Source organism: Leuciscus leuciscus (assembly GCF_965113295.1).
Source record: "Leuciscus leuciscus genome assembly, chromosome: 12".
NCBI lineage: Eukaryota > Metazoa > Chordata > Actinopteri > Cypriniformes > Leuciscidae > Leuciscus > Leuciscus leuciscus.
The window spans coordinates 29,801,345-29,828,982 of NC_138736.1; the positions used below are offsets into that span (position 1 = coordinate 29,801,345).

At 37.8% G+C, this 27,638-nt stretch overlaps 1 protein-coding gene across 2 annotated transcripts; it reads left to right on the plus strand.

The window, feature by feature from the left end:
- The first annotated feature begins 64 nt into the window (after positions 1–64).
- Positions 65–18,807, plus strand: shisa7b (shisa family member 7). 2 transcript variants are annotated; one of them, XM_082185743.1, is made up of 6 exons: positions 65–4,716; positions 7,907–11,103; positions 11,296–11,453; positions 14,710–14,766; positions 16,166–16,351; positions 17,486–18,807. In XM_082185743.1, exons 2-6 carry the CDS (start codon positions 10,424–10,426, stop codon positions 18,310–18,312), a joined length of 1,908 nt encoding a protein of 635 aa, XP_082041869.1. In that variant the 5' UTR covers positions 65–4,716; positions 7,907–10,423; the 3' UTR covers positions 18,313–18,807. The 2 variants fall into 2 exon arrangements, with proteins under 2 accessions (XP_082041869.1, XP_082041870.1); XM_082185744.1 differs by lacking the exon at positions 14,710–14,766.
- The last annotated feature ends 8,831 nt before the right edge of the window (positions 18,808–27,638 follow it).

Consider the following 27,638-nt stretch of genomic DNA (forward strand, 5'->3'; position numbering starts at 1 on the left):
AACATTGAAATGAAAGTAAAGACTGTAAAATATAAATAAAATAATTACTTTACAAAAAGAGGGCATCTGGGTTTTCATCATCGCCGAGCATCTGTTTTGAAATGACATTGTCCTCATGAGTCTGCTTCCAGTAACGTAATATATTGACTGCCTTGTGAAGAATTGATTCTCGTTTTAATTTAGACCCATTTTAATAGTTATTTCCAGTCTTTAGATTTGATTAGCTGAGCGGTGTTGTACAGTCCCAGCAGCACTAGGACTCTGTTCACTGTTTTTATCCCTCTGCTTGTCTTTTTTTCAGGGTGGAAGCCAAGTGAGGGACAGGTTTTTGAAAGTCAGAGCATCTGTGTTTTCTCTTGGTTCGTGATCGCTCACGGTTTCTTGCTAGTAAGGAAATGGAGCTGAAGCTGAGACACTTTAAAGCGCAGATGGGAGAATCTCTGCCACTCCACTCGTACGCCGTTCTAGACTGGCTTTCGGTATGTGCACTGGTCTTTGGCTCATAAAGAATGGCAAGTTGTTGGTTTAATGATTAAAGAAATCATTTCTGTTCATGTGTCTTAATTAACAAAAAGCTTGTAGTCAATGCTCTGTATTACTGAATGTATACTCTACCATTCAAAAGTTTGGGGCCAGTAAGGTTTTTTTGAAGGAAATTGATACTTTTATTAAACAAAGGTGCATTGAATTGATTAAAATTGTCAGTGAAGTCATTGAATGTTTCAATTTCATTAAATAATTGAATTTTCTTTTCATTAAAGAATCCTGAAGAAAAAAAAGATCAATTTCCACAAAAATATTAAGTAGCACAACTTTTAAATATTGAAAATATTTCACAGTATAACTTGTTTTTATGGTAGCACTTTATTTTACAGTCCTGTTCCCCATGTACATACGATGTGCTTATTATAGTTATTACAATAACTGGGTAATAACTAGGCACTACTAACCGTAAACCTACCCCTAAATCTAACATTAACCCATGTAGTTACCTTATTACCAGTACTTTCTTAGGTAAGTCCACGTACTGCAAAATAAAGTGTAACCATTTTTACTGTGTTTTTGATCAAATAAATACAGCCCTGGTGAGCATAAGAGACATCTTTCAAAAAAAAAAAAAAAAAAACCTTACTGCAAACTTTTGAACAACAGTGTGCACATTGAAGTAATACACTTAGGATGTACAGTGGCCCCAAAATATGTGGAGACTAAATGAATGTCTCTGCATTACAAACAATCTTAAATCTGCAAACACATGTTGCTCAGAGCTAACTTTACTTTTCTGAGCTATATTTGCTAGCTTTTTACCCAAAGTGATTTTTCATGGATGTATGAACTATGAAGTGAACCTAATCCAGTCCAATGCACTCCTCATTTTCATTTTGAACAGTAAATATGATGTTTTATTTAAGACCGAACTAACGTTTTGTTAAATGCTTTATTTAAAATGTTTCCTGTCTGTCTTTGAGATAAATGCTTGGTATTTTGGGTAGAACTTCAGTTTAGGGTCCAATTCTCACTATTAACTATGACTTTTGCCTCAATAAACTCTTAGGCCCTGTTCACACCTGGTATTAAGATACGTTTGGATCGATCTGATCACAAGTGGATGATGCTAAATACAGGTGTAAATGGAGTCTAAAATGTTTTGAGCTTGTCCACTTTCAACCGTTTCCAGAGGTAGTCGAAAACACATTTGACCGGATTGCTTTCGTAGGCGCTCATGTGGTCAAATGCATTTGAACCCCACTCTCCACCTACCGACCTAATGTGTAACAGTTTGGGAAGCACGATAGCCAGATGGGATTTAAACTTTATCGGCTGAAGACCCAAGTTTGGTTTGAAGTCGTGTAAACGGGAATGTGTCTTCCTCGTCTGCTTGTGATTTGATCGACCAAAACGCTTAATCTTAATACCAGGTGTAAACAGGGACCTAGTTACTGCTTATTAATAGTTAGTAAGGTAGTTGTTAAGTTTAGGTGTTGAGTAGGATTAAGGGATGAAGAATATGCTCATGCAGAATAAAGCATTAATATGTGATTTATATGTACTAATAAACAGCCAATATCCTAGTAAGCATGCTAATAAGCAACTAGTTAATAGTGAGAATTGGACCCTTAACTGAAGTGTGACTGTTTGTTATATAAAGCAATTTGTACACTTTTAAGAGTGCCTTAGAAGTCCTTCGCTTTTGTACATTCATTGTGTAAAAGACATATCCCAATGCATTGACATCATATTGACCGAACCTCCAAACTCTTTATGCTCTGGTGTTTTACCACTCTAACAAAACGCAATCCTTGAACTTGTCCCACACCTGAACCTGTTTTTCACATTTTTCCTCTCTTCACGCATGTGTGAGCGTATGATTCCGTGTTTTTGTGTGATTATTTTTGTGTGCGGCTCTGTGACTCATTTGGTTTGGGCCAGCGGCTGCAGGACCGTTTGAGTCATCTGGCTGTGTGTGAGAGCGCGTATGTGTGTGCGAAGCTACGAGCACTTCTGGCAGGTTCACTACCATGAAGCTCCCACAGTGACAAGACTGACCCAACCATTGCCTCCAGCAACACAGGGAGTCATTGTCATGCCCCAAATACAAACATTCACTCTCACGTCACTGCAGATCGCAATGCTCATACCCCAATGTCCTAAAGTGTGCTGCCTTCAGACTGCGGTATGATACTTAAGAGCAATGCTGTCTCCTCCAGAATGCCTCCTGAAACCATCGTGCCTTTTCCGCAATGTGTGATAACCAATGCCAGCTTTCCAAGACCTCACATGTATGCAACATGGCGACTCTGCTACTGTTATACAAGTGTGAGAGGTAACACATTCACTTTAGGCCAAGTGACAAAAAGGAACTCATTCTGATTCATTCACAATCAACATTCAAGTAACTCAATCACTCAGGAGTAAAAATTCTTCAGTAACATAAGGGCAGTTGACAAATAATATAGATCAAATATATATATTAAGAGAAAGTGAAAATTTTCGATTTGTTTTTCTTCACTATTTTAATCACCCTTTGCTGTTTTGCAGTCTTAAGTCATGTGAGGTGTGACAGGATTTCTTAAAGTACAAATATTCAGCTTATGCTGTTTTATTCTCTATTTTTTTCCGAAGAATAATTTGATAGTTTACTGAATAATTTTATAATTGTAGAATGTTTTATTATATAATTATTATTATGCATCGTCTTCTTTTTAATAATAATTAAAAAGTCATATTTGAGCCCTAAATAAAATATACAGTTTGTGATATAATGTTATTATTTTCATGAGACACTTACCCCTGATTATCATGTTTTTTTTTTTTATCCCCATTCATCCCAATAGTTATTCTCATATGATGTTCATTAATGTAATAGAGTATTTATTTATTTTTTACCATTTCTCAATTAGTGTAAAATTTCCATTGTATTATTAAAATGTCTTAATTCAATGATTTATGACATACTATAATTTATTTAGTTTTTTTCGTTGAAAGCGAATGTTAGCATTACAGAACAGGAAACATTTAAATAGCCAACATGAAAATATTTTCATCATAATACCAATATAAAAGGTCCATGAATAAAAACAAAATATCTACTATAATTTCTTTTGATTTTGGTCTCAAAATGGACCCGGGCATGTTCTTGATTTCTTGGGATTCACCTTATAAAAAAAGAGAAATCAATCAAGAATCATTGTCATGGGATGCCTCGGTTACCACGGAAACCAATGGCACAATCCTTTTTTCTTTTTTTTATCCATTTCTGTCGCCCAAATGGAAGAACTAAACTATAGTTTGTCATTCTGTTCTTCGTTTCTCGGAAAGAAATAAGTTAAAATTCATCCCGTTTTAAGAATGTTCATCAATTCTCGCGCGCTAGAATCTCATGAGCGCGTGCAAGTCTGCGAACGAGCGTCAGTTGATTTTCCCTAAAAACCCAGCACGCGCAGAAAATACATTCTCAGCCAATAACGCGTGCCAACGATTGGCAGATCATTTCCAACATTTAGCAAATGAAACCACGTGCAAGCATCTCGCTCCAATCGATGTAAACTGAGCGAAGCGGACCTTTGTGGGAGCAATTGCGTTTCAGTGGCGCGGAGGTAGATCTGGAGCCCATTGAATTTGTGTTGAAAGCGGAATAACACGGTCATTTAAATAGTAGGGAAACGGATATTGCCGGGCGCGTCTAATTAATCAGCCGTTTTATGTGTATTTGGCAACGTTCGGATTAGACTGTGCATAGTCAATAGCGTTTTATATTAAAAATAACCCATTTTTACCTGGATGCACGGAGTATTCTGCGTTTTCTTTTCTCGGTGGACTGTATATTACGCATGGTCGATATTTTTGCTGATATTTGGAGACGTCCACTTATTCCTTTGACGTTTTTATGACTTGTGACTCAATGCAAACTATATTTTGAAACTGATATTTTTTTGTAGAACATCCTGGACGAGTGGAGGTTTTATTCGCCTTTAAATAAGACACTCTCCCATCGCCAATGCCACAAAACTGCGTCTTTTTCTACGAACCAAGAGCTGTTAAGAAACGCAAGACCCCATCTCTGTGAATACTGCGCGTGCTGCATCATCTTATTCAATTTGCTGTCAGCCAAGAGAGGGGCAACAATAACTTTGAACGGTTATTGTATCGCATTTCTTTCAGTCTCCGCATCATTTTCCACAGATTCGAAGCGGGCAGCTGTTGCAACACACGCAGGTAAGACGTGCCTTCATTTTGTTCCCATCTGATGCTGTTACTGCTGCAACGTGCGCGAGGATCGCATACACATAGGTCGCGCGCTCATTACAGCCTTTTTTTGGGGTTGATTTCTGTTTATGAACACATCTGTTGTGAGCTAAATTTTGAATATTCTTAAGGAATGTAAGATCAGGGATGGATACATGTCATGGGGATTGGTGTCGCACAGCGTGTGTCGTCCGCCACTGGAATGTTAATTTCCTCCCTGAGATCTGCCATGATGCTGCTGTGTGTATAGATTGCTATAGTCTTGTTTGCGTGTTTGGGTCAGAATTTGCCTATATTGTGAACTAAATAATGTTTGAATGAATATATAAAAATGCAAAAAAGGGTCTTAAAGGGTTAAGTTTAGGGAAAGGGGTTTAAAAATGTAATTATCTCAGTATAAAACAATAGAAGTCAATGGAAAGTCCTCATTGTGATAGGAAAACAAGCATGTTTTTTTTTTTTGTTAACGGCTTGTCACTTGTAACTATGGCGCATTGTCAACACACGCATTCAAGTGTCGCAAAATGCACATAATTAAGCAAATCCTTAAGTGTTTCACTTAACAAATTAGCCTACACTAAAGTGTCTTCGTTCATCTCTCTTCATCTGTAAATGACAGCACAAAGCTTTTTTTGTTTTTTTGTACTATGACTTGTTGCTAACTAACAGACTTTAAAATCCTGAAAGCTACTTTGATTTTTATCTTGTAAGGCCTACTGTCCTCTTTCTGCCCTTCATCTCTCCATTCCCATTTCGGTGTGTGCTCGCTCATAAAATGGTAATGGGCTGCATATTGGCCTGGCATCTGTCATCTGCACCTGTTTGTGGATGGGACGGATGCCTCCCATCCTCCTGAGTCAGAGAAACAGGGTTGATGATGATGATCAGGAGGAGGATGAAGGGGTGGGGAATGGAGAGGAAGAGGCAGATGAATGGAGATGTGTATTGCGCTCGCTTATAGGAAGAAGTATGTAGGCCTATTTACCGCAAAGGGAGGATGAAACGAGTGAACTAAGAGAGGTGATCCATCTGCCCATCTCTATGTCACATCCCTCTCTATCTCACTCACTGCAGCAGAGCTATTCTAAGAGAACACTTTCGACCCACGCACTGTCAAAAAGATCGAGAAAAATAAAGTGTATGAGAGAGAAGGAAGGACGAGAGGCGTGTAGTGTGGCATGCTCAGGCCGTCTTTGGAGAGTTAGTGTGCATGTGTGTTAGAGAAGTACGTGCAGATGTTGTATCACACATCTGTGAGGCTCCGCTTTCACGAGCCCGTGTTTCCAGGACCCTGTCTCTCCGCTTCACATCATTAGCCACACAAGGCGTTGCCGATGGCAACTCCGGAAAAGATGCAACTTGGTGAGCATAAAGCGCACTGTAAAACAGCATAAGATGCACTTGTGAGGGGCTGTTTTAAAGGTGCGTAGCCTTGTGTGTTACCTCATTCCTTCTTCCTTAAGGGTCCTTGCTCCTTAAGATCCTTCCTCCCCCATCCCTGCATCCTTCCTGTCTTCTCTTCTCCTCTCAATAGGGTCTCTCTCTGCCCTGCCAACCCCCCACTCCGCACACATCTGTGGCTGTGTCACCCCCCGCTTCCTCTCTCGCGTCGTCCAAAGCTGCATCTCTCTGAGCGTATTAAGCCTTCAGTATGTTCCCACAAGCCTTTTTTAAGTGGCTGTTATTTGCTTATTTACACCCTGTCATTGAGATTTTAAGATTCACTGTTTTGCATCAGCTATGCTAACATGTGCATGTTATTCACTGCCGTAGATGTGACTCAGTATGTGAGAAAGCTGAGGTCGCACTACTATATGCAAAAAATATGGTGTGCATATTGCATACACTTTGCACCTTGTTGATTGTGGAGGCTGATGTGATTCACAGCCACAGGATTGTGGATGATTTTGTTGTAGGGAAACAACTGAAACTGAATGCACAGTTCTTCATATTATTAAGAATTTTAAATAGTTTACTCATTGCAGTCATTGTCTGGTTGAATGTGTAAATGTCGGTGTCAGTATAAAATCCGAAATCTTATATGTTGGTGTGAGTAATATTATATCAACAATACAGCTATTTTTAATGGGAAATCGAAGGAAAATTGTTGATGCATTAAAAAAAAAAAACATATGGTAATATTCAATGTTGGAATATTCAGTGAATAACATTTTTTTAAATAAAAAAGTTACTTAATTTAATTTAATGTAATGTAATTTGATTTATTTTTTATTTATTTTAGAATTGAATATACACAAAACATAAAAATAAAATCATATATCATATATCTCAAAAGAGAGAAATATAGTGGGAGATGTAGTTCAGCATTGCACTAAGAAATAAGAAGTTTATGAAGGTAAAATGATGCCATAAAGAGTCGGATGTGCAGGGTAAGATTTGTAAAGGTGTACATAAGATTGCAAGCATAAATTAAATTCGCATGAGCAAGAGAAGATTTGTAAAGGTATAAATCACCTTTTTTTGCTGTTATTTGTAAGTGTAATTCATGTATTGTGAAACTGCAGCTTCATGCTAACGCAAATTAAATATGATCTGTATTCATCTGACTTTTTTCTGTGCTTACACTTTTGGCACGACCCCCACACCCCCGCCAAAATACGACCAAAAGCATCGCAAGCCTGTGAACAGCAATTTGCAAGCGAAAACAACAGTCAAAAAGTGCAAAACATAAAAAAAATTGTAAAAAAAAAAAAAAACTGTTGCCAAATGTCTAAATGACTTGTGTACATGGGGCAAAAAAGTTCCCCAAATAACCCGATTTATATAGTTCCGTCTTTCTTTTAGCTGCTGTTACAGTTTTGGCACTCATTGAGTTTTGCACATAGACTGTAAAACGGTTTTGCAAGTGCGAGGAGGAGGACAGGTCCACCTTCTTCTTATAGCCAATAAAATGAGCTTCTCGCTGGCTCTCGATTGAACTCTTATCTGATTGGTTCAATAAACAAGCCAGATGCCAGAACACATCTTTATCTTCATTTGGCTCAGCATCGTTCTCGTTGCCGAAATGGTACTTTAAATGCACACATACATGTTAAATAAATAAATCATGATTGCTCAATAAGCTGTGTACCGTTAGGCTGACTATATGAGTTTATACTGAATCAGGGATTTGATTTATTCACTTTCTTTTGTCTTTCAGTGAAAATCCAAGACTAACCAAGGCAAACAGAAGCCAAGACGAAGAGCCATCAGCCTGGATGAAAACGACTGGAGTCCCAGCCAGGAATAGGAAGTCATCATCTTTTCTAAAGCAGACGAACCATCACTGTTTTTGTGAGCCAGGGGCTTTTTGAAAGGATGTTGATTTGCACAGATTGAAGATTTTTTCCTTGACTTTTTGCTACCAAAACCAGTGCCAAACACTAACCGTGCCAACCAGAAGCAAGAAATTATTTCACCAGTACTTTTGCATTTTTGTTCATCCATTTAACCACAATTTACACCAAATTTAATTCTTAATTTTCATCTTTTTTCACTACTGAATAGCATGTAATAGTTCCCAAGGTGTATCGTTTATATTTACATCATTTAATTTGAGTTGCACACAACAAGCAGCTTTTGCTCCCCAAAATAGGGAGAATAGTGCATTATTGGTTAAACATGCTTTATGTAAAAGTGGCCGTTACGAATGCATTAGCTTGAGAGAGTTTGGCTCCTGATCGATTGATCGATGGATGGACGGGCTTATGGATGGCTGGCACAAGCCTCATTAAACTTTCCAAAGTGAGCTGCTGCTAATTCTGTTGATTAGTCGTCCGTTCCTCTCACTAAGGCCCGTTTTACTCTTCTTATCCATCAGATCGCTTTACTCATCCATCTCGTTTGCTCCTCCCACCTCTACGGACTCACATTTAGAGCAGAACCCTCAGGAGTCTCTGAAGGGTTTAGATACTGAAGCCATACGTCTCATAGCCATACTAACGTCAAGATCCCTGCTAGCGTTGAGAGGATTCGGCTTGACCATTCTAGAACAGCAGATGCATGGGTATATTCAGGAATATTTTTAGAGGTCTATATGTTCGACGGTGGTCAAGGTTTGACGTTCCGTAATCTGCCATATTCACCAGCGAGCCATTGACGCGTTTACTGTGTTGACAGTGGGACGACGTTTAAAGTTGTCCCACTACTTGAAAAGACGCTCTTTAACACTTAGGATAGGTCTTTTGGTGCGTTTGCTTGACGGTCCACACGTGTTCCACATTGACGGATGAATCCCGACTTGTTCATGCCTGTTCAGTGGGCTCAACCATGCTGTCCTGCCAGAACTGGGCCCAAGCCCCCGTTTGTTTTATTCTGTTGGGTTGAGCTAAATCCAGAGCAGAGACACTCACGCAAGAGGGTCCAACACACATAGACCCTCAACCTTTACCTAGACTCAGTCCATCCTTCCATTTCCTTTCTTCCTTTCCTGAATACTTCTTCCTTTCTGGCCTGACTTGTGTCGTCAAGCCAGGAACTAATATATACCTGCTGCTTGTTACACTTCGCGAGTGCCCTAACCGACCTACACTCTTCCAAAGCCTTCGTAATGAGCCTTTGTTCCGTGGTGCCACCTTTAGAGAAAAGATCAGCTCTTCCCCATTTCTCTTGAACTCTTGAAAATTGCTCTTTCATCGCTTCGTCCTACCTTTATCTCTAGCCTCAATAACTTCCTTCTGAAACTCGAAAAGATGAAGTACTTAGTATTTTTCTTGAGAACTGACACTGTTAGCTTGATAATTTGGACCGCACAACAGAACCTCAATGACCTTGAAAGGTATTCTTGTTAGTCTTGCGAGATATTCTCATTGATGATTAAAGCCTAAAGCAACCCACCAACTGAGATTTGTTTACAAGACAACATCAGTTCTTGAAGCTGACAATGACAGTTGTTTACAAATCACACAGAATAGCTGAGTAGTATTAACTGTTTCTTTCTATATGGTTGGTTAGTGAGTCGAGAACTGAAGTGCCAACCAGAATAGAGAGCATTTAGTGAAATATAGTTTACACTCAAACAGAAATGTTTACATGTTGCCCATAAGGTGAACTCAGATTGAGTCTTGAATGAGTTGTTTGTGCCATAGATCAGTTCAGTTACACAGACTTAAACAAAACCACCTTTAAGAGGATGTTCCCATGACTTTGACACTTTAAAAAGTTTACATTGTTAAAATATACGTTTTGTTTACAGAACTAAATTGCTTGCAAAAAAAGTCAAATACTTTATTATCATTGTCATATTTCTAAAGCTGTTGTTTTTTTGTTCTTTTTAATTTTGTCATAGAGAAGATTCCATATATTTGATTTTGTGTCAAATCAACATTTTCAAGCATTCCAACTCTCACCCATTAAGCATAAAACTTGTACATAGATTTACCTCATTCTTGTTAATAATTTCCTCAGAAATATGTTTACACCCTAACTGCGAGTCTCATGCTTTTTTTCTTCAATCTGAACTCCCGCACTTGGATGTGTATTTTGCATATGAAATAATTTGCATACTAGTGTATGCACATGTGAAATAGAGATTAACTTGTCTACATGTCTTATATATTGCCACATTGACTTGCAAATTTTGATAGACGTCAGCTTTTTGTAGGCCTCAGTAGTCTTTTGTACAAAGGCTTCACTTTTTTTCATCTTTGATAAAAAAAAAAAAGTCCCCTGTATCAAGATGCCACCTGCTGCCATCTTGCTTTTCTTTCTGTTCTGCCCTGTGGTCTCCACAGTGACTATTACCTCGGAACGCTCCTCTGTGAATGGGGGGCCGGTGTTGCTTCTGTTGCGAGGACGTGGCCGCAAGGTCCCTCAGCCTGACATGCGGGACAAGGAGGCTGCTGCCATGGCGGCAGAGCCAGAGGCAGCCGAGATCCCTCCGAGACCCCTGCCGCAGATTATGCTACCCCGCAATGTAACAGCCGATGCCCTGAAGCCCCCGCTGGGAGCCGCACAGGTGGCGCCTCCTCCTCGGCGACTGGTGGACGTGGACTGGTGTCAGGGCTACTACGACGTGATGGGACAGTTCGACAACACTTTCAACTGTACCAGGGGCACCTACATATACTGCTGTGGCACCTGCCATTATCGCTTCTGCTGTGAGCACCAGCGCAGCCGTCTAGACCAAGCCTCCTGCAATAATTACCGCTCACCTGACTGGGCCGTCACGCAGGGACCCGTCACTCATCCCCCGGTCCGAAACGACCCAGATTTTGACCCGCTGCAGCAACAGAGCAACAGCACGGCTTACGTCATTGGGGGAGTCATCTCTTTTACCATGGCTGTGGCCATTGGGATTAAAGTGGCCTTCCATAAACTGTCTCGACGACCGAGGAATAGAGACATCAACATGCCTAGGTGAGTGAAAGGCCCATTATGACTGCACTCACAAAGTGGAAGGAGACAATGCTGTACACATCTGAGTCTGCACCAGTGACTGCCATATGAAGAGATCCGTTGTGATTTTGATGTCAGACTCTTTCAGCTTTTGCTTTTTGATTTCGTCATACACTCATCTTTCATTTGTACTATTTATCTCTTTCTCTTCAGAGCGCTGGTGGACATTCTGCGTCACCAGTCTAGTCCGGTCCAGCAAGGAGAGAGGAACAACAGCACGGTCCTAACAACCGCCACCTCCAGTGAGGGCACACTGGGGCGGCCATTGAAAAACTTCTACACTCCTGTCCTCCAGAGCAAAGATAACCGGAGTGAGTCTATCTCACTCACATATAAGAGTTATAGATTGAATTACAGCAAAACTATTAAGCAAAGGAAACAATGCATGTATGCAATGTGTATAAACTTGCAGGGGAATGAATGAGTTGACATAGAGAAATAGGCGCTTGAATTAATCAACAGCACAGAAATGAAGTCTGGAGGCATGATTTAGTCGACAGATTGAAAAGAGTGTATGAGGTAATGTGGAACAGAGGATGTGTCAGAAATGAGTCACATTAATCCTGCTTCAGAGACAAAAGATGCTATGTAATAACCACATGCAAAGAGAGCAGCAGTAAAGGAAGTAAAGAATTGACCAACATCCTTAACACAGATACTTAAAGTATGCAGCTCTGGGGCCACTTTTAGAAAGTGAGGAGTAATCAGGGGCCAATGAATAAAATGTCTGTTAAAATATGGTATTAGTTGTGATACTTGATTTTCAACTGGTTTAAAGAGTGCCGTGCAGTGCATAAACCAGTTGAAAATCAAGTGGTAAGGTGTGTGTGTGTGTATGTATACACACACACACACACCGAAATTATTCAACCCCCATTGAAAATCCGCTTAATTGGCAAAATGTACAGACTTTCAGCTGTTTCCAATGAACAAATCAAACAAAAGTAATTGAAATAGCTCAACACAACAAATGTTTCAAGTGGTTTCCCCATATCCAACTAAAAATGCAACTTTTAATGACTTCCACAGTCTCAAAATGATTCAACTCCCTGAATAGAATCCCTCACAACAGCACAAATCAACGGCTGCAACCAGATTTTCTGAGAAGGCAAGTTCAGAAGCAAAAGACCTGCAGCAAGACTTGGTGGTAACAGGCACTGAGGTGTTTCAGCTTAAGGCCCCTTAGGCTACTAAATGCATGCAGTTTCCATGCCAGGACTCTAAGACGTACACCACTACTAAACTTTTAAACTAAACTCACCACTACTTTTCTAAAAGCACAAGAAAATTGCTCAAAATTATATAAATAAGCCACAGAAGTTTTGGGATTCTGTTCTGTGTAGCGATGAAATGAAACTGGAACTTTTGGTGGTGGCTCTGTGATGCTCTGGGGCTGCTTTGAATCTTCTCTGCGATTTTCGGGTATGGCCTATTTTCAGCTATGTCGTGCAGTGTTCGTGAAGTGTACAGTTGGAAACGAGAGGCGATTAACCTCTCCCGACAGGCAATCGGATGGTCGGATGAATTTCTGGCATGTCAGAAATTTTGGTCGCTCCTCGTGACTATATCACACAGTTGAAGCAGAGCTACGAACCGATTACCCTAAACTCAGTGTTTTTTCCCTCACTGCGCCTGCGCGAAAACAGAAGTTTAACCTTTTCATCTTTAATGCAGCAAGAAAGAAAACGAAAAGAGGGAGATCTTTAAGTTCTGTAGATATCAAACTAGCTACAGATTACTGTTGCTTACCTCCAGTTCGTGGTGCAAAATGGATGAACCATATTACCCACATCTTCCCACGTTAAATGCTCATGTTAAACAAGCTGTTTTTGAAACAAAGCGGTTTTTAATTTTCATTGATGACTGATTATTGCAGTGTTCGGACATAGACTGTTAATCATTTTAATTATAGGCCTATAATTCATTGTAATCGACCTAAATGTTTTTAGACAATTTTCAATGAGGAGTAGTAAGCTCTTCTATCTAATCTTCGCAGGCATATGCGGGGATGCGCTATAAAATTATTGCGTGGCAAATTAATTATAATAGCCTATACATTTAATAATAAAAGTAGACCTTCCCTAATAATAATACAATAATACTAATAATAATTTAATACATACATTGGAAATGCTAAATACTCTTGATATTGATAGCTGATGCTTGTTTTGACAATATCTCTGGATACACGATATCATGGTCGATTGGCGCAACCCGGCATGGGGGTTTATCGCACATATTTCACACGTTCAGTGTGAGCAGTCAAGTCGCAGCTCGATGATCGGACCGTATAGTGTGAGCACATAAAACGCGAGCTTTGGCTTTACATCGCATTCGATCTCTTCGTTCAGTGCGAGTAGGTAACCTTGCTGAAGCCGCACGGTGTTTGGTGTTTTAAGCCCCCAACGGCGCCTTCCAGGCAGCGAGGTGATGGGTAGGTTTAAGGTTGAGGTATAGGGTTAGCGCACAGACATCGCACAGTGTATGCCCGCCTTAAGATGCTTGCCGTGAAGTGGTTGAACCATTTTGAGACTGCAGAAGTCATTAAAAGCATTTTCTGTTAAATTTGTATTTGTATTAAAGTTGCATTTTCAGTTAAGTTTGGCCAAACGACATAAAAACATTTGTTGTGTTGAGCTATTTCAATGACTTTTATTTAATTTGTTCATTGCAAACAGCTGAAAATCTGTACATTTTGCCAATAATTTCGATTACAACTGTGTATGTATGTGTGTGTGTGTGTATATATATATATATATATATATATATATATATATATATATATATATATATATATATATATATTTATATATATATTTATATATATATATATATATATGTATATATATATATGTATAATAGAAACTTTAAAAGAACAGCACTTATTTGAAATATACTGTAAATATTTTGTAACATTAACTTTACTGTCACTTTTGATTAACTTAATGCATCCTTGTTAAATAAACAGTAACAGTATTAATTTCTTTCTTTTTTTAAATCTAACTGACCCCAAACTTTTGAATGGTAGTGTAATTTATATAAAGGCATTCATAAAATTCAAATTTCAAATCTTCAATAAATGATTTCATAAATGATGCTCTTTCTAGGATTTGGTCCATTTTGTGTTGAATTGCCTTTTTTCACTCTCAAGTTTTCAATGTTTGGCTACATTTGCTAAATGCAACACACGCAGTTTGAATGTGCCAAAGGTGGTCTTTCCAATCAGTGGTGAGAGTATTTTAGTGGCACCAATCAGTTGTTATAATATTTGCATATCATTTTTTTCACTATTAACAAAGTAGTACGACTACACTGCAAGTAAGCGATGTGGTACAGCATAACAAAACTGCTTTAGACTTTTTCAATCATTATAACAGGAGCGTTACACATCGCATTGTGCTTTTCACTTGCTGTGCTGATTCTTAAAATTCTGCTGAAATTCTTAAAATTGAGGTGACCGGTCAACCAATAACCATGTTTCTAAGTTGAGATATTAAATGTGCATATAGGCCTCAAATGTATTTTATGAACTGGGAGTGGGTCGGTGTTCACTCTGCTCTCTTGCAGCTGGGAAACACAGTTTTGGCCAGACTGGGTCCAGTCCTAAACACACAACTACAATCGGTAAGCCAAGGAGCTTAGGCAGAGTGTGCAAATGTTTCGCTTGTGTGAGAGCACCAGTAAGAAAGCTTCAGATTTGTCTGTGTGTATTTGTCACTGCCTTTGCTTTGGCCTGGTCTAGTTGGTTCGAGTGTGTTTGCTCGTGCCCTCCCACTCTGTCGCTACCCTGAGCTATTTTCTTGTTGTTTGTCCTGCACCCAGCACTGTTTGCACCAGTCAGCAAAGCTTCAGTAACTGTGTTGGCATGCATAGTAGCAGAATGCAAAATATCATGAAGAAAAAGTGTCTTTTCTTCATGTTTATGCATAATATTATATTCATATTTATTGCAGTATATCTACAGTATATGAATATGATATTTAACCAAAAGATTGGGCGAAAAAAGTCCTGATGCTGTGGATTGCAACTTGTGTCCAGGTTCTCACAGTGGAAAAAATATCTATCTATCTATCTATCTATCTATCTATCTATCTATCTATCTATCTATCTATCTATCTATCTATCTATCTATCTATCTATCTATCTATCTATCTATCTATCTATCTATCTATCTATCTATCTATCTATCTATCTATCTATCATCTAAAAGAAGTCAAATGAATTTCTTTGAATTCATGGCTCACAACCCAGATAGATGGATATATTGTCGATGGTATTGCATTTTCAGATGTTTTTTCCTATTATAACTATTGTTGTTGTTATTTTTTGAGTGTTTGTGACCTCGAGGGTTGTGTGGGGGGTGTGGGGTATGTAAAACCAAATAAGGAATTTTTTTTCATCAACACATTTTGTACAATTTTTGTTATTCTGCATAGATAGATAGATAGCAATAATATTAAAAAGCATTTTAACTTCATGGGTCAAAATAGCACATATTGCATATGCCATGATGAATTAGGGTTAGTGATTAAAGAACCGGACTCTAACTCCAAGGTACTTAAGTTTAAATCTCAGCAAGGATGATCTATGAACTAGAGAATTGCTGAGTTCCCATGTGACCACTGTGTCCTTGACTACATTTAATCTGCAGTGCTTAAACCAAGGTTGCTCCAGGGGGACGTTCTCTGTAGTATGTGTACAGCAAATTACTTTAAGTAAAAAGTGTCTGTGGAACAAATTACTACATGACTAAGGAATAGCATCATTACATGAGGATATATTAAATTTAGAGGGAAAATGAAGCGTTGAACAGTAGTCTAGGGCAGGCACACAAATGTTCCAATTGCATTGTAAGTAATTCTTAGACATCTTCCTTTGTCATTTAGAGAATCAGGGCGAAGCTTCAGTGTTCCAGTCACCCACATTTAATAAGACCCATATTCTACATTCGACCCAGATAGATATGCTTTGAACACATCGGTTGTTGGTATTTGTCTTATTCTTCTTTGTTCTCCACTCTTAGAGCGAGTTCAACGCATGAACAACACCCAGTTGGCCTCCACAGGAACACTGATGTCCAGCAAGCACAATAATTCTGGCTTTCACCCCTCCTTCTCTCACTCCTTCCACAACCTTGCCCAGCTACCTCCATCATACGAGACCGCCATGAAACCAGAGCTTAACCGCTACAGCTCCCTCAAGAGACTAGGTAAGTGTGTGTCTGAAAAAGATAGTGTGTAATTTCAACGCTGCTACTACTGAGGGTCTCTGTGAGAGAGTGTAGCAAGGGGTCAACTGTTGCTTTTTTAGGAAGGATGCTCTGTGGCATTGGATATTTTTTGCACATATCATTTTATTGTATGTTCAATTCATATTATTTTATTTCAAATATTTCTATTGATCATATTCAGTCATATTAAATCACTGCCTGAAACCTATAATTGAAAGAATTTGGAAATTACTACATCAGAAATTTGACTTAAAGTTAAAAATGGCTTTTTAAAAAGGGTTGAGATTGGCCCCTATTTTACCTAACATTAACGTACATTTCATTTCTGGATATTTTTAGTCGGATAACATTTTAAACCTTCAATGCAACTCGAGTGTGATCGGGCGGTGCGATCTCACTTACCAGCACAAAATGCAAATCACCATTGACATATTACAAGAGAGGTTATGTTAAGCTGAAATTATATTCATTAAATTGAATTAAATAAATGTAATAAGCATTCATGGATAATTCAATTGAATGCTGTTCATCATTTCTTGCATTTCCTTTTTTATGAACTCTGTAGTTTGTTGAAATAATCAAAAAAATAATCAGATATTGACTAAAGATAAAGCATTCAATCAATTTAAAAATGTTAATTGTTCACTGTTCATTGTTTTTAAAATATAAAAATATTTACATCAAAATTAAAATATTAATAAAGTATTAAAATATAAAAAATGTTTCAGTACATGAAGAAATTAATATTAACCACCATGAATTAATGCTGTTCATTGTTAGTTTATCATACCTAATGCATAATTTAATGTTAAAAAACTGAACATTATTGTTAAGTGTCTGTGAAGTGTTATCAATCTGTTACAAATCTGCAACACAGTATTTTTAAGTGATTTTTTTTTTTTTTTTTTTTTTTAGCATTGCATAGCTGAAGACGAGTAACAAAAACACATTTGAATGTTACACCTTCATTAAATGTTGTCAACATCTGTCCCATACAACAGTGCATTGTTTTAATGCGGTCAAGTGCGATCTAATCACTAAAACGCATGTTAATACCAGGTGTAAATGGTCAAATTTATGAATGATATTAATTTGACATTTTCCTAACTACAGAAAAAAACCTGGATGAATATTCCGGATATTACACCTCCAAGCGAAGGTCAAACAATGCCCAACCCAGCTTCCACTCCTCCCAGCACCACCTGCCCTGGGGCGGTGACTTCACATTGGGTGCCCGGGGAACCCTACCGCTAAACATGTCCCGCACGCGCATCCATGTGCCCAGTTCCACTTCCACCCCCAACCCCTACCCTTTACCCCAGACACAGTACAACCCCACCTTTGACACGATGAGTAAACCGCCTCGCCGGGTGATGTCCCAAGACCAGCTTCTGGCACTGGGGGAGGGGAACACTCTCTCACGCCTCTCCAAGAACCAGCAGCATCAGTATTACAAACCCATGACCACCAGCAAGAGCTCCAACACCCAGACTTTGCGCAAGTCTCATGAACGCCTCCTGGTGTCGCCAGACCGCCTGGAAGAGCGAATGATGGCCGATTATAGCGGGATGGTGTCCACCACGTCCCGTCTCTCCTACCACCAGAAAGCGCAATCCCAGCAGAACGTGTGCGTGACGCCCTCACTCGACCGCCATCACATGATCAAAATGAATTCGCACCCTACCTCCGGCCGCGAGCAAGACCACACGGTCGCTGGAATTTCGTCGGGTCACGGGGCTGGGACTTTGGGATGGGGGGACGTCCACGGCTCCGGAGGAGGGCCTGGAGCGATGGCGCACAACGCTCGCCGGATGGCCTTCGCCAACAAACGGCAGAACACCATCGAACAGCTGCACTTCCTCCCCGGAGGAGGTGGGGGAGGGGGCGGGGGTGGAGGTCAGGCGCTGAGGACGGGGAGCAAGAACGAAGTAACCGTGTGATTGCAAAAAGAAAGACGGAAGATGGTAAGGAGATGGATAAATGAGGTGTGATTGCGCAAGCCGAAGGAAGGGAAGAAAAAAAGGCAGAAGACCGAAATGAGGAATGAAAAAGAGGAAGGAGATAAGAAGGTGGTCAGGAATGAGGCCCATTTGAAGAGAATACAGTATATCACTATTGAAAGAAAGAGGAATATGAGACTATGCCCTAAGTGATTCTGTAGATCCCCAAATTCTCAACAAACAGAAAAGTGAAGAGGGACTCAGGTTTCCTCTGACATGTGTGTAGCATATAGTGTCATGATGGCACCATTCAGACATGATCTGAGGAGACACAAAAGTGAAAAGGTTCATTATTAGAATAGGCCATGTTTTCTCTAGTTAGTGCATTCCAACTAATGTAAAAGCCAATTGGTTTAGGGGTTACTTTTTTTCTGAATCCAATGACAGCAGTTGACCTTGCCTCAGAGTTTGCCAAAGTGTCATTCTCAAAGAGGTGTAGGTGAGTGTCACCTTCATCAGTAAAATAAGAGAACAATGAGAAATACTGGATGAAACTGACAAATGTCCAATAGTGTCCTGAATTACCTCACGGAAACTATGATTTGACCGTTCTCTTGACTTGGGAATGGATTGTGACTTGCCATCAAGCGCAGAAAATGCTGGTACGTAAATCATCAGAGAGAAGAACTTGGAACTTGAAAAATGTCACTCGTTTCGTGACCTGACTCTTAAGTCTGCACTGTTAATATGAGTCCAAATGCCATCAGCCATATTAGAGCTTATTCATATGGAATACAATGGAGGAAAACATTTTCATTGGGAAACGGGTGTTATATCGTTGATCAGAGATTTTTAGCATCTTATACTCAAGACTGTGAATCAAAGTTGACATGAATACTTTTTTGCATTGTGGATAACATTTTGGCTGTTTTATAATATAATCAAAAGGCTGTCAGATTGATGGGTAAATCAGGTCATACTATCTGAACTAGAAATGTTTGAGTAGACAGACATTTTGGTAACCGAAGTCAGCCATTCAAAACTGATAGAAGTCATGCCTCTTTCTTGCATGTTTGACCAGTCAGAGAATAGCTTCGTATGACGGCATCAAACGTTCCGGAGTTGTTACGGTTGTTCTGTTATTAAGCGTTAAGAGCTGAGATTTAATCATGGGCATGCAGTATGTCAAATAAGACAGCATAGTCTTCACACTTAATTTGCAACTCAAGCTGTTGTATTGAGGGGGACAGGGGAAAGGGTTTAGTTATACAATGGACAATTTAATCCAAGGGCTATTCTGAAACTTCTTCATGTGTGTCTGTGCTTCCGTGCTCTTACGGCTTTTTATCTTTTCCCGGTGGCACGGCTGTGCGGAACATAGAGGCTACATGCCAATGAGTGTACAAAACAGAGAAATAGAACAAAATCTGCAAAGCTACTTCAACACTCTGTGTCACACTAAGATGCATTATTATCTAACCGATGAGTTAGGATTTAGGAGTAAAAGCTGTCTTGTTTATCTATATTATATTCAAGAAAAATGTCTTTTTTGTTAGCGATTTCTGTGTTTTTTCAGCTGTCTCCACATCAAATGGACACTGTTGTGGTGGAATGTGTGAGAACGACCTGGCTGAGCAAGATTATTGGGCCATAACATAGTATTTTAGATCACTCTGCAATGTTTAAGCTTTTATTAACTTGTTAATAAAACTGAAGTTAAATATGTTGAAAAGGAAAAAAAAAATTAGTGAATCCCGAATGTTCAAATATGTACACATGCCAATTTACGTGCATATATATATATATATATATATATATATATATATATATATATATATATATATATATATATATATATATATATATATATATATAAATATATATAGTCATCGATATTATTCATATTGATTATTATCATTGTTTTGTTTTATTTTTTTTCTGTGATTTTAGAAATTGTTTTTATTCCTGTTTTCTGTTTATATTTGAGTTTATAGTGGATTCTAACCTTTGTAACTCAACAAAAAAGCAGATGCAATCATAGTGAAAAGACAAAACGCATGAAGATGTCAAAGCCAGTGTTGATGATGTCATATTGCTGACTTCTGATGTCAAGGCGTGTATGTGTCCAGTTTGTGTGTCTGTATTTGTGTGCTTGTGTGTATTTCAGTGTCTATTTTGGAATGCTTTATCTCGCATTTTATCTGACTTTTGCTTTGTGTGAAATCAGAGAATGTGCATTTCAGAAAACCCAAAATATAATTTAATTTAAGTGAGTGTCTCTTTGAATGCAAAAAATAAACAAATCATTAAAAAAAAAAAAAAAAAAAAATTCCATTGCTGCGTTCACCAAAGTTATGAAAAACAGAATAAACAACCACCATTTATTTAATGTTTTTTTTTATTATTATTATTTATTTTTATTTTCTTCTTTTAGATATGTTTCTTGCCATGAAATACATAAACCTTGTTGTAAATTTTATGGGGGAAAATGCCACAATGCCATGCATAAAATATCTACAGCAAAAACTTTAATTATTATTTTGTAAATAAAATTCTTGCCATTAAGAAGTTGTTTTCTGGAGACTGACACGTGTTCTTTTTCTCATGAATCATGAAATCTGTTTGTTGGTTTTTACATGTATATGTTTTTGAGATATGTTTTAGCCTAAATCTCAATATATAATGTGCTGAGTATTTTTAACCATGCCTGATCTTGTATTAGACTAATTGTTTGTTTACATCGGCAAAACAGCCAGTGGATGCAACTCGCTTAGCTACTTTTGACTAGTGTAGAATGCTTTAGATTAACAATGAAAAAGAAAGAGAATTAATTCATTTATATTAATGTAATCGCTGTAATCTAAGAAGTTGTTTCCCCACATTTGCATTCCCATAAATCTCAATTTACCATTCTCTTGCATTCATTAATTATTTATTTTTTTCATTTTCTTTATATTTGGTCTAAAAATTAGTTTAAGCCTAATTTACATCATATGTGTGTGTGTATATATATATAGTTACTGCTATAGTTTTATATTGCTGTAGTGTAAATTATAACTGTTCTCTGCAAAACATGTTTTCAATTAATGTTTAGTAATCTAAAATGGGACGTTTCAGGTTCTTAAATGGTTCCTAAGGGAGACGGACGAGCCATCACCGGCATTCGCCATTTTGAGGGGCAGGGTGGGCGAGGACCTTATGTTCTGGTAGGGTGGCGGGGGGGAGACGGCGGCGGCATGTTGGTAAAATGGCTTCAGAGAGGTGCTGTGCACTGCAATCCTTTCCAAAATATATGTGCAGTCTAAAATGCTGCGCGCGCTGTCTCTCGTGCTCTCACAAGGTGAAATAATTGTTCTAATTACTTTGGCTCGCATATGTGTGGAACAGCTGTTCTGACTGGCTAGTTTGTATCAGTCAGTGCGCAGCGCGAGAGAGAGATAAAATGTGATGTTTTAAGTCTCGCGCGGCAGCTCGTGAAGTGTGTGCTTTGACAATGTGTTACTACGTCACAGAAGAAACATATTTAGGACGCGCCATTTGTTGTTGTTGTTTTTTTGGCGCTGTTTTCCTTAACCGTTAATAACATTACGAGATTACGAAAATGCCGAAAAGTACACAATTCAGGATGTTTTGTTAAACTAACACGCCATTACCCTGTCATCCTACCTCAAATGCATGATAGAATGAACCCGCGAATGGAAAAAATAAACCCTTTCTTTGACCCCACTTCATTACATGCTGGTTACAGTGTACTAAGCAGGACAATGTCGGAAGTTTTAACATGTAACACCACCCGGAACTTATATCACTGCCCGGAAACGACCACTGTGAGGCGAACAGAAGTACCCGAAGGAAGACGGGGGCACTAAAAATTGACACGGGGCGGAAAATATTTGGCCGACCATAATCCGCAAAAATTTAAGCGGAAAACGGACGGGAAGAGCAGTTTCGGTCGAAATTCTACGATGAGAATGATATCGCGTGAGGTTGAACGTTAGCGAGCGCAGCCAGCGGAAATTGGGGTTTGTTTAACGGATCGAAAGCGATGGAGAGGCCTGCGAGAGTGTTTTTCCACGGGATGGGGAAAAATGACCTGCTAACCTGAAATCGGATACCGCCTTTGTGCACATCTACGCTTTCGGCGCCCTTTTTAGCATTATTATTTTCACGCTTTGCTCTTCAAGAGGACTTTCTCCGTTCACGAGCAGGTGTGATAACAATGCTTTTGAATGCATTCTGTTGCGATGTAAAAGGGTACGACGTCTTTATTTAGCTAGCTAAGAGGCTAGCAGAGTGAAGTGGGCTTATAGCCTGAATTCATATGACGGGCTGTCTGCACTCACAGTCACTTTCTTGTTTATGTTTCTGTTTTTCTGTCATGTAGTTGGCCCCTACGCAACGAGTAGCATACGTATTTTTACGCTAAATTCGTGCATGATAATGCCAAATTGTTTGTACATTTAACAAGTCTGATTTTGCTCTAATTTTTATTTTGAAACTTTTTGGTCTGCCATAGAGGGATGTGATTGAAAAAGGGTATTCGGCTCTCCCCCTCTCCCTCATCCCCTTCACATTCAACAACCATCCCGGATCAGCGCTTTTCTTTCAACCTGCAGAGGCTTTGGTAAGTTTGATTTCAATTCTACACTGGAGTTTAATTGTAACTGCATGCAGATTTTGTTAGTGATGTTGACATGGTGTAGTCATTTGATTTTCTTTGCTGAGCTCAGGTTTTCATGTTTCACCCTCAATGTATCCGAGTATTGTTTTCTCCCCATGCGTTCTCGTGTTTTTAGAGTTATCTGGCGCTTTTTGTTTACATCAGTGTTTTAGTTGCATCTTATTTACTTTTGACAGGTATAAGGACTTGATTTTGACAGATATAAGGATTTAATTTGTGCAGATGTCAGAATCTGATTATAAAGGCCCAGTTTCTATCGGATTGTGTGGATGAATGTTTTGACTGGTGTGGTTATACTTTAATATTTACGGTAACGCTTTACAATAAGATTTCTAGTCTAGTTAACATGAACTAAGAATTAATTCATAGTTCATGTTAATTCATGAACAACATTGTTAATTTCAAAATTTACTAATACATAATTAAAATAAAAAGCGGTATTTGTTAACATTAATAAAGATTAATAAATACTGTAACAAATGTTCTGCTCATTGTTAGTTCTTGTTAGTTAATACAATAACTAATGTTGACAAATTAGACCTTATTGTAAAGTGTTACCGTATTTATTTGTCTAGCTGTTAAAAAAAAAAAAACTATATTAAAGGTGAATGTAGACAAATTCGGTCACTTTTGTCAGCAATTAATTTGTTTATTGAAAACTTGCTGTACAAATGTGAGTTTGGGTGATTTTTGGGTACATTGAGTAAAACAACCAGTGGTCAAATAGTTTCAGCTCAGTTTTGACATAGCCTATAAGGACTTGATTTTGATAGATATTAAAATGATTGGAGTGTGTGAATGTGAACAGTCTGTTTACTTTTTTGCCTGGTTCTTAATTCGGTTAAGTAATGAATAATAGTTAAATAAACTAATATAAAGTTGCTTAGAATAATATTTGCTTTTGTCATAAAGCTTGCATATTTGACAACATGATGCACAGTTCATCACAGGACTAAAAGGACCTGATATCCTTAAACTGTTTTTAAACTTGTAACATGTAAATTGGCTTAGCCCTTAGACGTCAAGCATTATGGTTTGATTAATCTGTCAGTATTACTATTAGGGCTGGAACTAAATATTATTACCTTTTTTTTCTGTCGATTCTTTTTTCGATTAATCCAATAATCTAATGATAATTTTTCCCTCATGTTAATCCATCCAATTATTATTATTATTTTTTTATTTTTTTTTGAATAGTTCATTAATCCTTTGGTTAATTTACCAATAAATAATAACCGCTAATCCTTTGGTTAATTTACCAATAAATAATAACCGCAACTAATCTATATATGAAGTTTTACCTAATGATATTATTTATCAAAAAAGATAAGGTTGATGTAATCTAGACTTAATTAGGAAAGTTTAAGGCCCTATGAAATCCAGTTTGAATTTTTTTATTTTCCCTGTTTTCATTTTTCTGGACTCAATTTGAATGGTTAAATTATTAACCCAAAGCCAAATATATATATATATATATATATATATATATATATATATATTAGCGCCCTATGAAATACATTTTGTTTAATCTCAAATTCCATTTTATTTTTTACCAAACTCTGTTTTTTTTCCATTTGAATTTTTATGGATTCCATTCTAATGGTTTAATAACATTTTAATAAACAAGCATGTTTAATCAAAATGAATTCATGAAAACTTAATTTATCTCTTTTATTTTTATTTATTTTTATACATAATAGGGCCCTATGAAATATTATCAAATGAAAATTAAACCTATACAATTTTTTGGCAAACAAAGTGCTGCACAACAGAGGTTTACTGTTAAAATGAATACATGGAAGAACAATTTATTGTTCCTTAAATAAAGTTTTAATAATAATTTATCATTACTACTACATTACGACATAAGACATTCTACTGTACACTAGTAATATAGCCTATTTATGTAAAACATTTCTTCAAGTTAAACCGGAAATTCTATTTTACGGGTTGCCGTGTTGACCTTAAAGTTTCTTTATGTTTTTGATATGATGATAGTTTTTCTCAAATGAAAAGGTAAAATGCTCATGAAGTGACTTTAAAGCAGCTCTGGAGATGAAGTTCATGTGCTTATGGCAGAGGCTGAAAACACCGTGAGGGTATGTGTGTATTAGACGAAACTGCACATCTGTGCCATTCATTCACAAAGAGACAGAATGCAGGATTCATATTTAAATGGTCTTTTTGCGGCATTAGTCCATATCGTGATTTGATTTATGTTTACTGACCTTCTTCATCCAAGATTTGACAAATTCCGTGATTTCCGGGTATTTTACTATATCTCTTTACATAAATATTTTTTTTCTACTTAAAAACTATATTGTTATTTTACTAACCCAACTAATTACTCATCCGGGCTTTCCAATAGGTTGCACCTTAGGGGGGAAAAAAACTTTGCAAGAATCGCCAAAAATTCCGTGAAATGATCACGGCCCCTTAAGTTAAGGAAAAGGTTGTGGATGGGCTTACATTTCCATGACACGCGGGACAACAACGGGTTTAGGAAAAGAAGAACGGGACGGTTGGGTTTATAATAGAACAACAGGACGGTTGGGTTCAGGAAAAAAAGAACGGGACTGTTGGGGGCGTGGCATCACGATGGTGGCTCTCCATCGTGATGTCGGTCATCGTCCATCGGCACAACCCTAGTACAAAGAGTTCACAACATTCTTTTACAGTAGTGTTTTCGTTATAATTTTATGTAGCCTAGCCTATGTGACAGACTTAAGCTGCACATGTTGCTCTTAACTGTATTTTCCTTTTCAAGTGATTCCAATCATAATTCAAGCAAATCAGAATCATCATGGCGAGCAGAGAACATCTGAATTGTCTCAGCTGAAGGAAATAATCCATTATTTATCAGCTTTAATATATCAGCCAAATTTTATAATCGGGTTGATAACATCGTAAAATGAACCTAAATCGTCCGATACCGATACTCTGGCAAATATATCGCGCATCCCTACTTTTTGGAAGTGATCTTGATGACGAAAGGTCTTCTAGTTTACCTGAAATTACCCTATTTGATAATTTGTTTATTTATTCAAATAAAAGCAGGTAAATTGGCCAATTTTTTTGACAGCCATTTCAATGTTAAAAGTGTCTAAAGTTACCTGACATGACCCTATTTATTTATTTATTTATTTATTTATCAGCTTGCAAAAGTGTGAAATTTGTGCTTTCTGTTTACTTTGATTACTTCAAGTGTACCTGTCTGGATTGGAATGTGTGAATGAATTGTAGACAGTTCATATTATGAAGAACTCTTTTTTTTTTTTTTTACTTGGTTCTTCAGTTATGGTTTGTGTGCTATACATGAATTGTTTTAATGTATAAATGTCATAAAGCTATTTGGCAATATGACCCTCTTTTTTTCTCAGGCCTAGATGTAATTAGTTGCCTCATAGGCCTATTATTTTTTTTAAATGATTAAAGAAATTAGCATAGTCCTTAGAAGCCAGGTGTTTATGGTTGGTTAAGTAATCTGTCAATGTTTTTTAAGTAGTTTTATCAGAAGTTGATACCAATGCCAGTGGAATTTCATGATACTCAATACCAATTTCAATACTGCAGGAAAATCCTTTATGCAAGTAATTATTAAAGTTAAATATTACTGTACAATAGTACCCAAGTAAAAATATTCGTTTTGTGGATTGGTTAAAACTTATGCTGTGCCTTAGCTTTGTGAGTCATTGCTTCTCATGTCTTGATTGTTCCATCTTTTGTTTTTAAATATACTTCCTTTGATTGAAAGCCTTCTTACTATTTTTTTCTCTCTCTCTCTCTCTCTCTCTCTCTCTCTCTCTCTCTCTCTCTCTCTCTCTCTCTCTCTCTCTCTCTCTCTCTCTCTCTCTCTCTCTTTTTTAAGGACTGACAGGTGCCCACAGAAGAGAGGAGAAGAACTTGGTCATACCACTGTGCTGTGTTTGTGGTCTTCCAGCTGAGGTGTTAAAGACAAAGGTTGAATAGACTCTGTGGACTATCTAACCTTTCACCTTTTAACTCCAGACTTGAACGATTGAAAAAGTTGCTCACCACAATTTTCTCTTTAAATGAGGACATTTCTGAGAAGTCACAAAGTGGAACCATTTTATTCAGAACTTGACAAAGGAATACACAAATAGCAAAGCACGCAGACATTCCCTCATCGCTTCAGTTTTAAATGGCTTTCAACACTAAAGGATTTGCTTTTTAGTGATAAACACATTTTGTAAAAACATATTTCATATGGTAGTATTAGACATGTTTTTACTGTTTTAACTGTAGGATATAGTCATTTTGGAAGACCAACGCAGACCTGTGTTTATTGCATGATATTGTAAACCAACTTTTTTCTTATTTATAGATTATTATTTAATCCAAGACTTCCAGACTTTTCTCACATGTAGTGGCCCATTACTATAGTCAAAACTCTGTTTGTTTGGGATGGACAGTCACAACATCAGACAAATTACTCCCACACAGACATTGCTTTCTAAAAACTGGAGCTGCTAGCAGATTGCTTTATATTGATTATTAGTGGCCCTAGTGCCAGATTTTTTTTGTCTGCACATCTTTTAGGTAAGATTACGTTGTCCACTTTGCCGCAGTACCAGGTGAACAGGGATTAAAAATCCTAAAAACGCCCCTCAACAGTGAGAGGGAG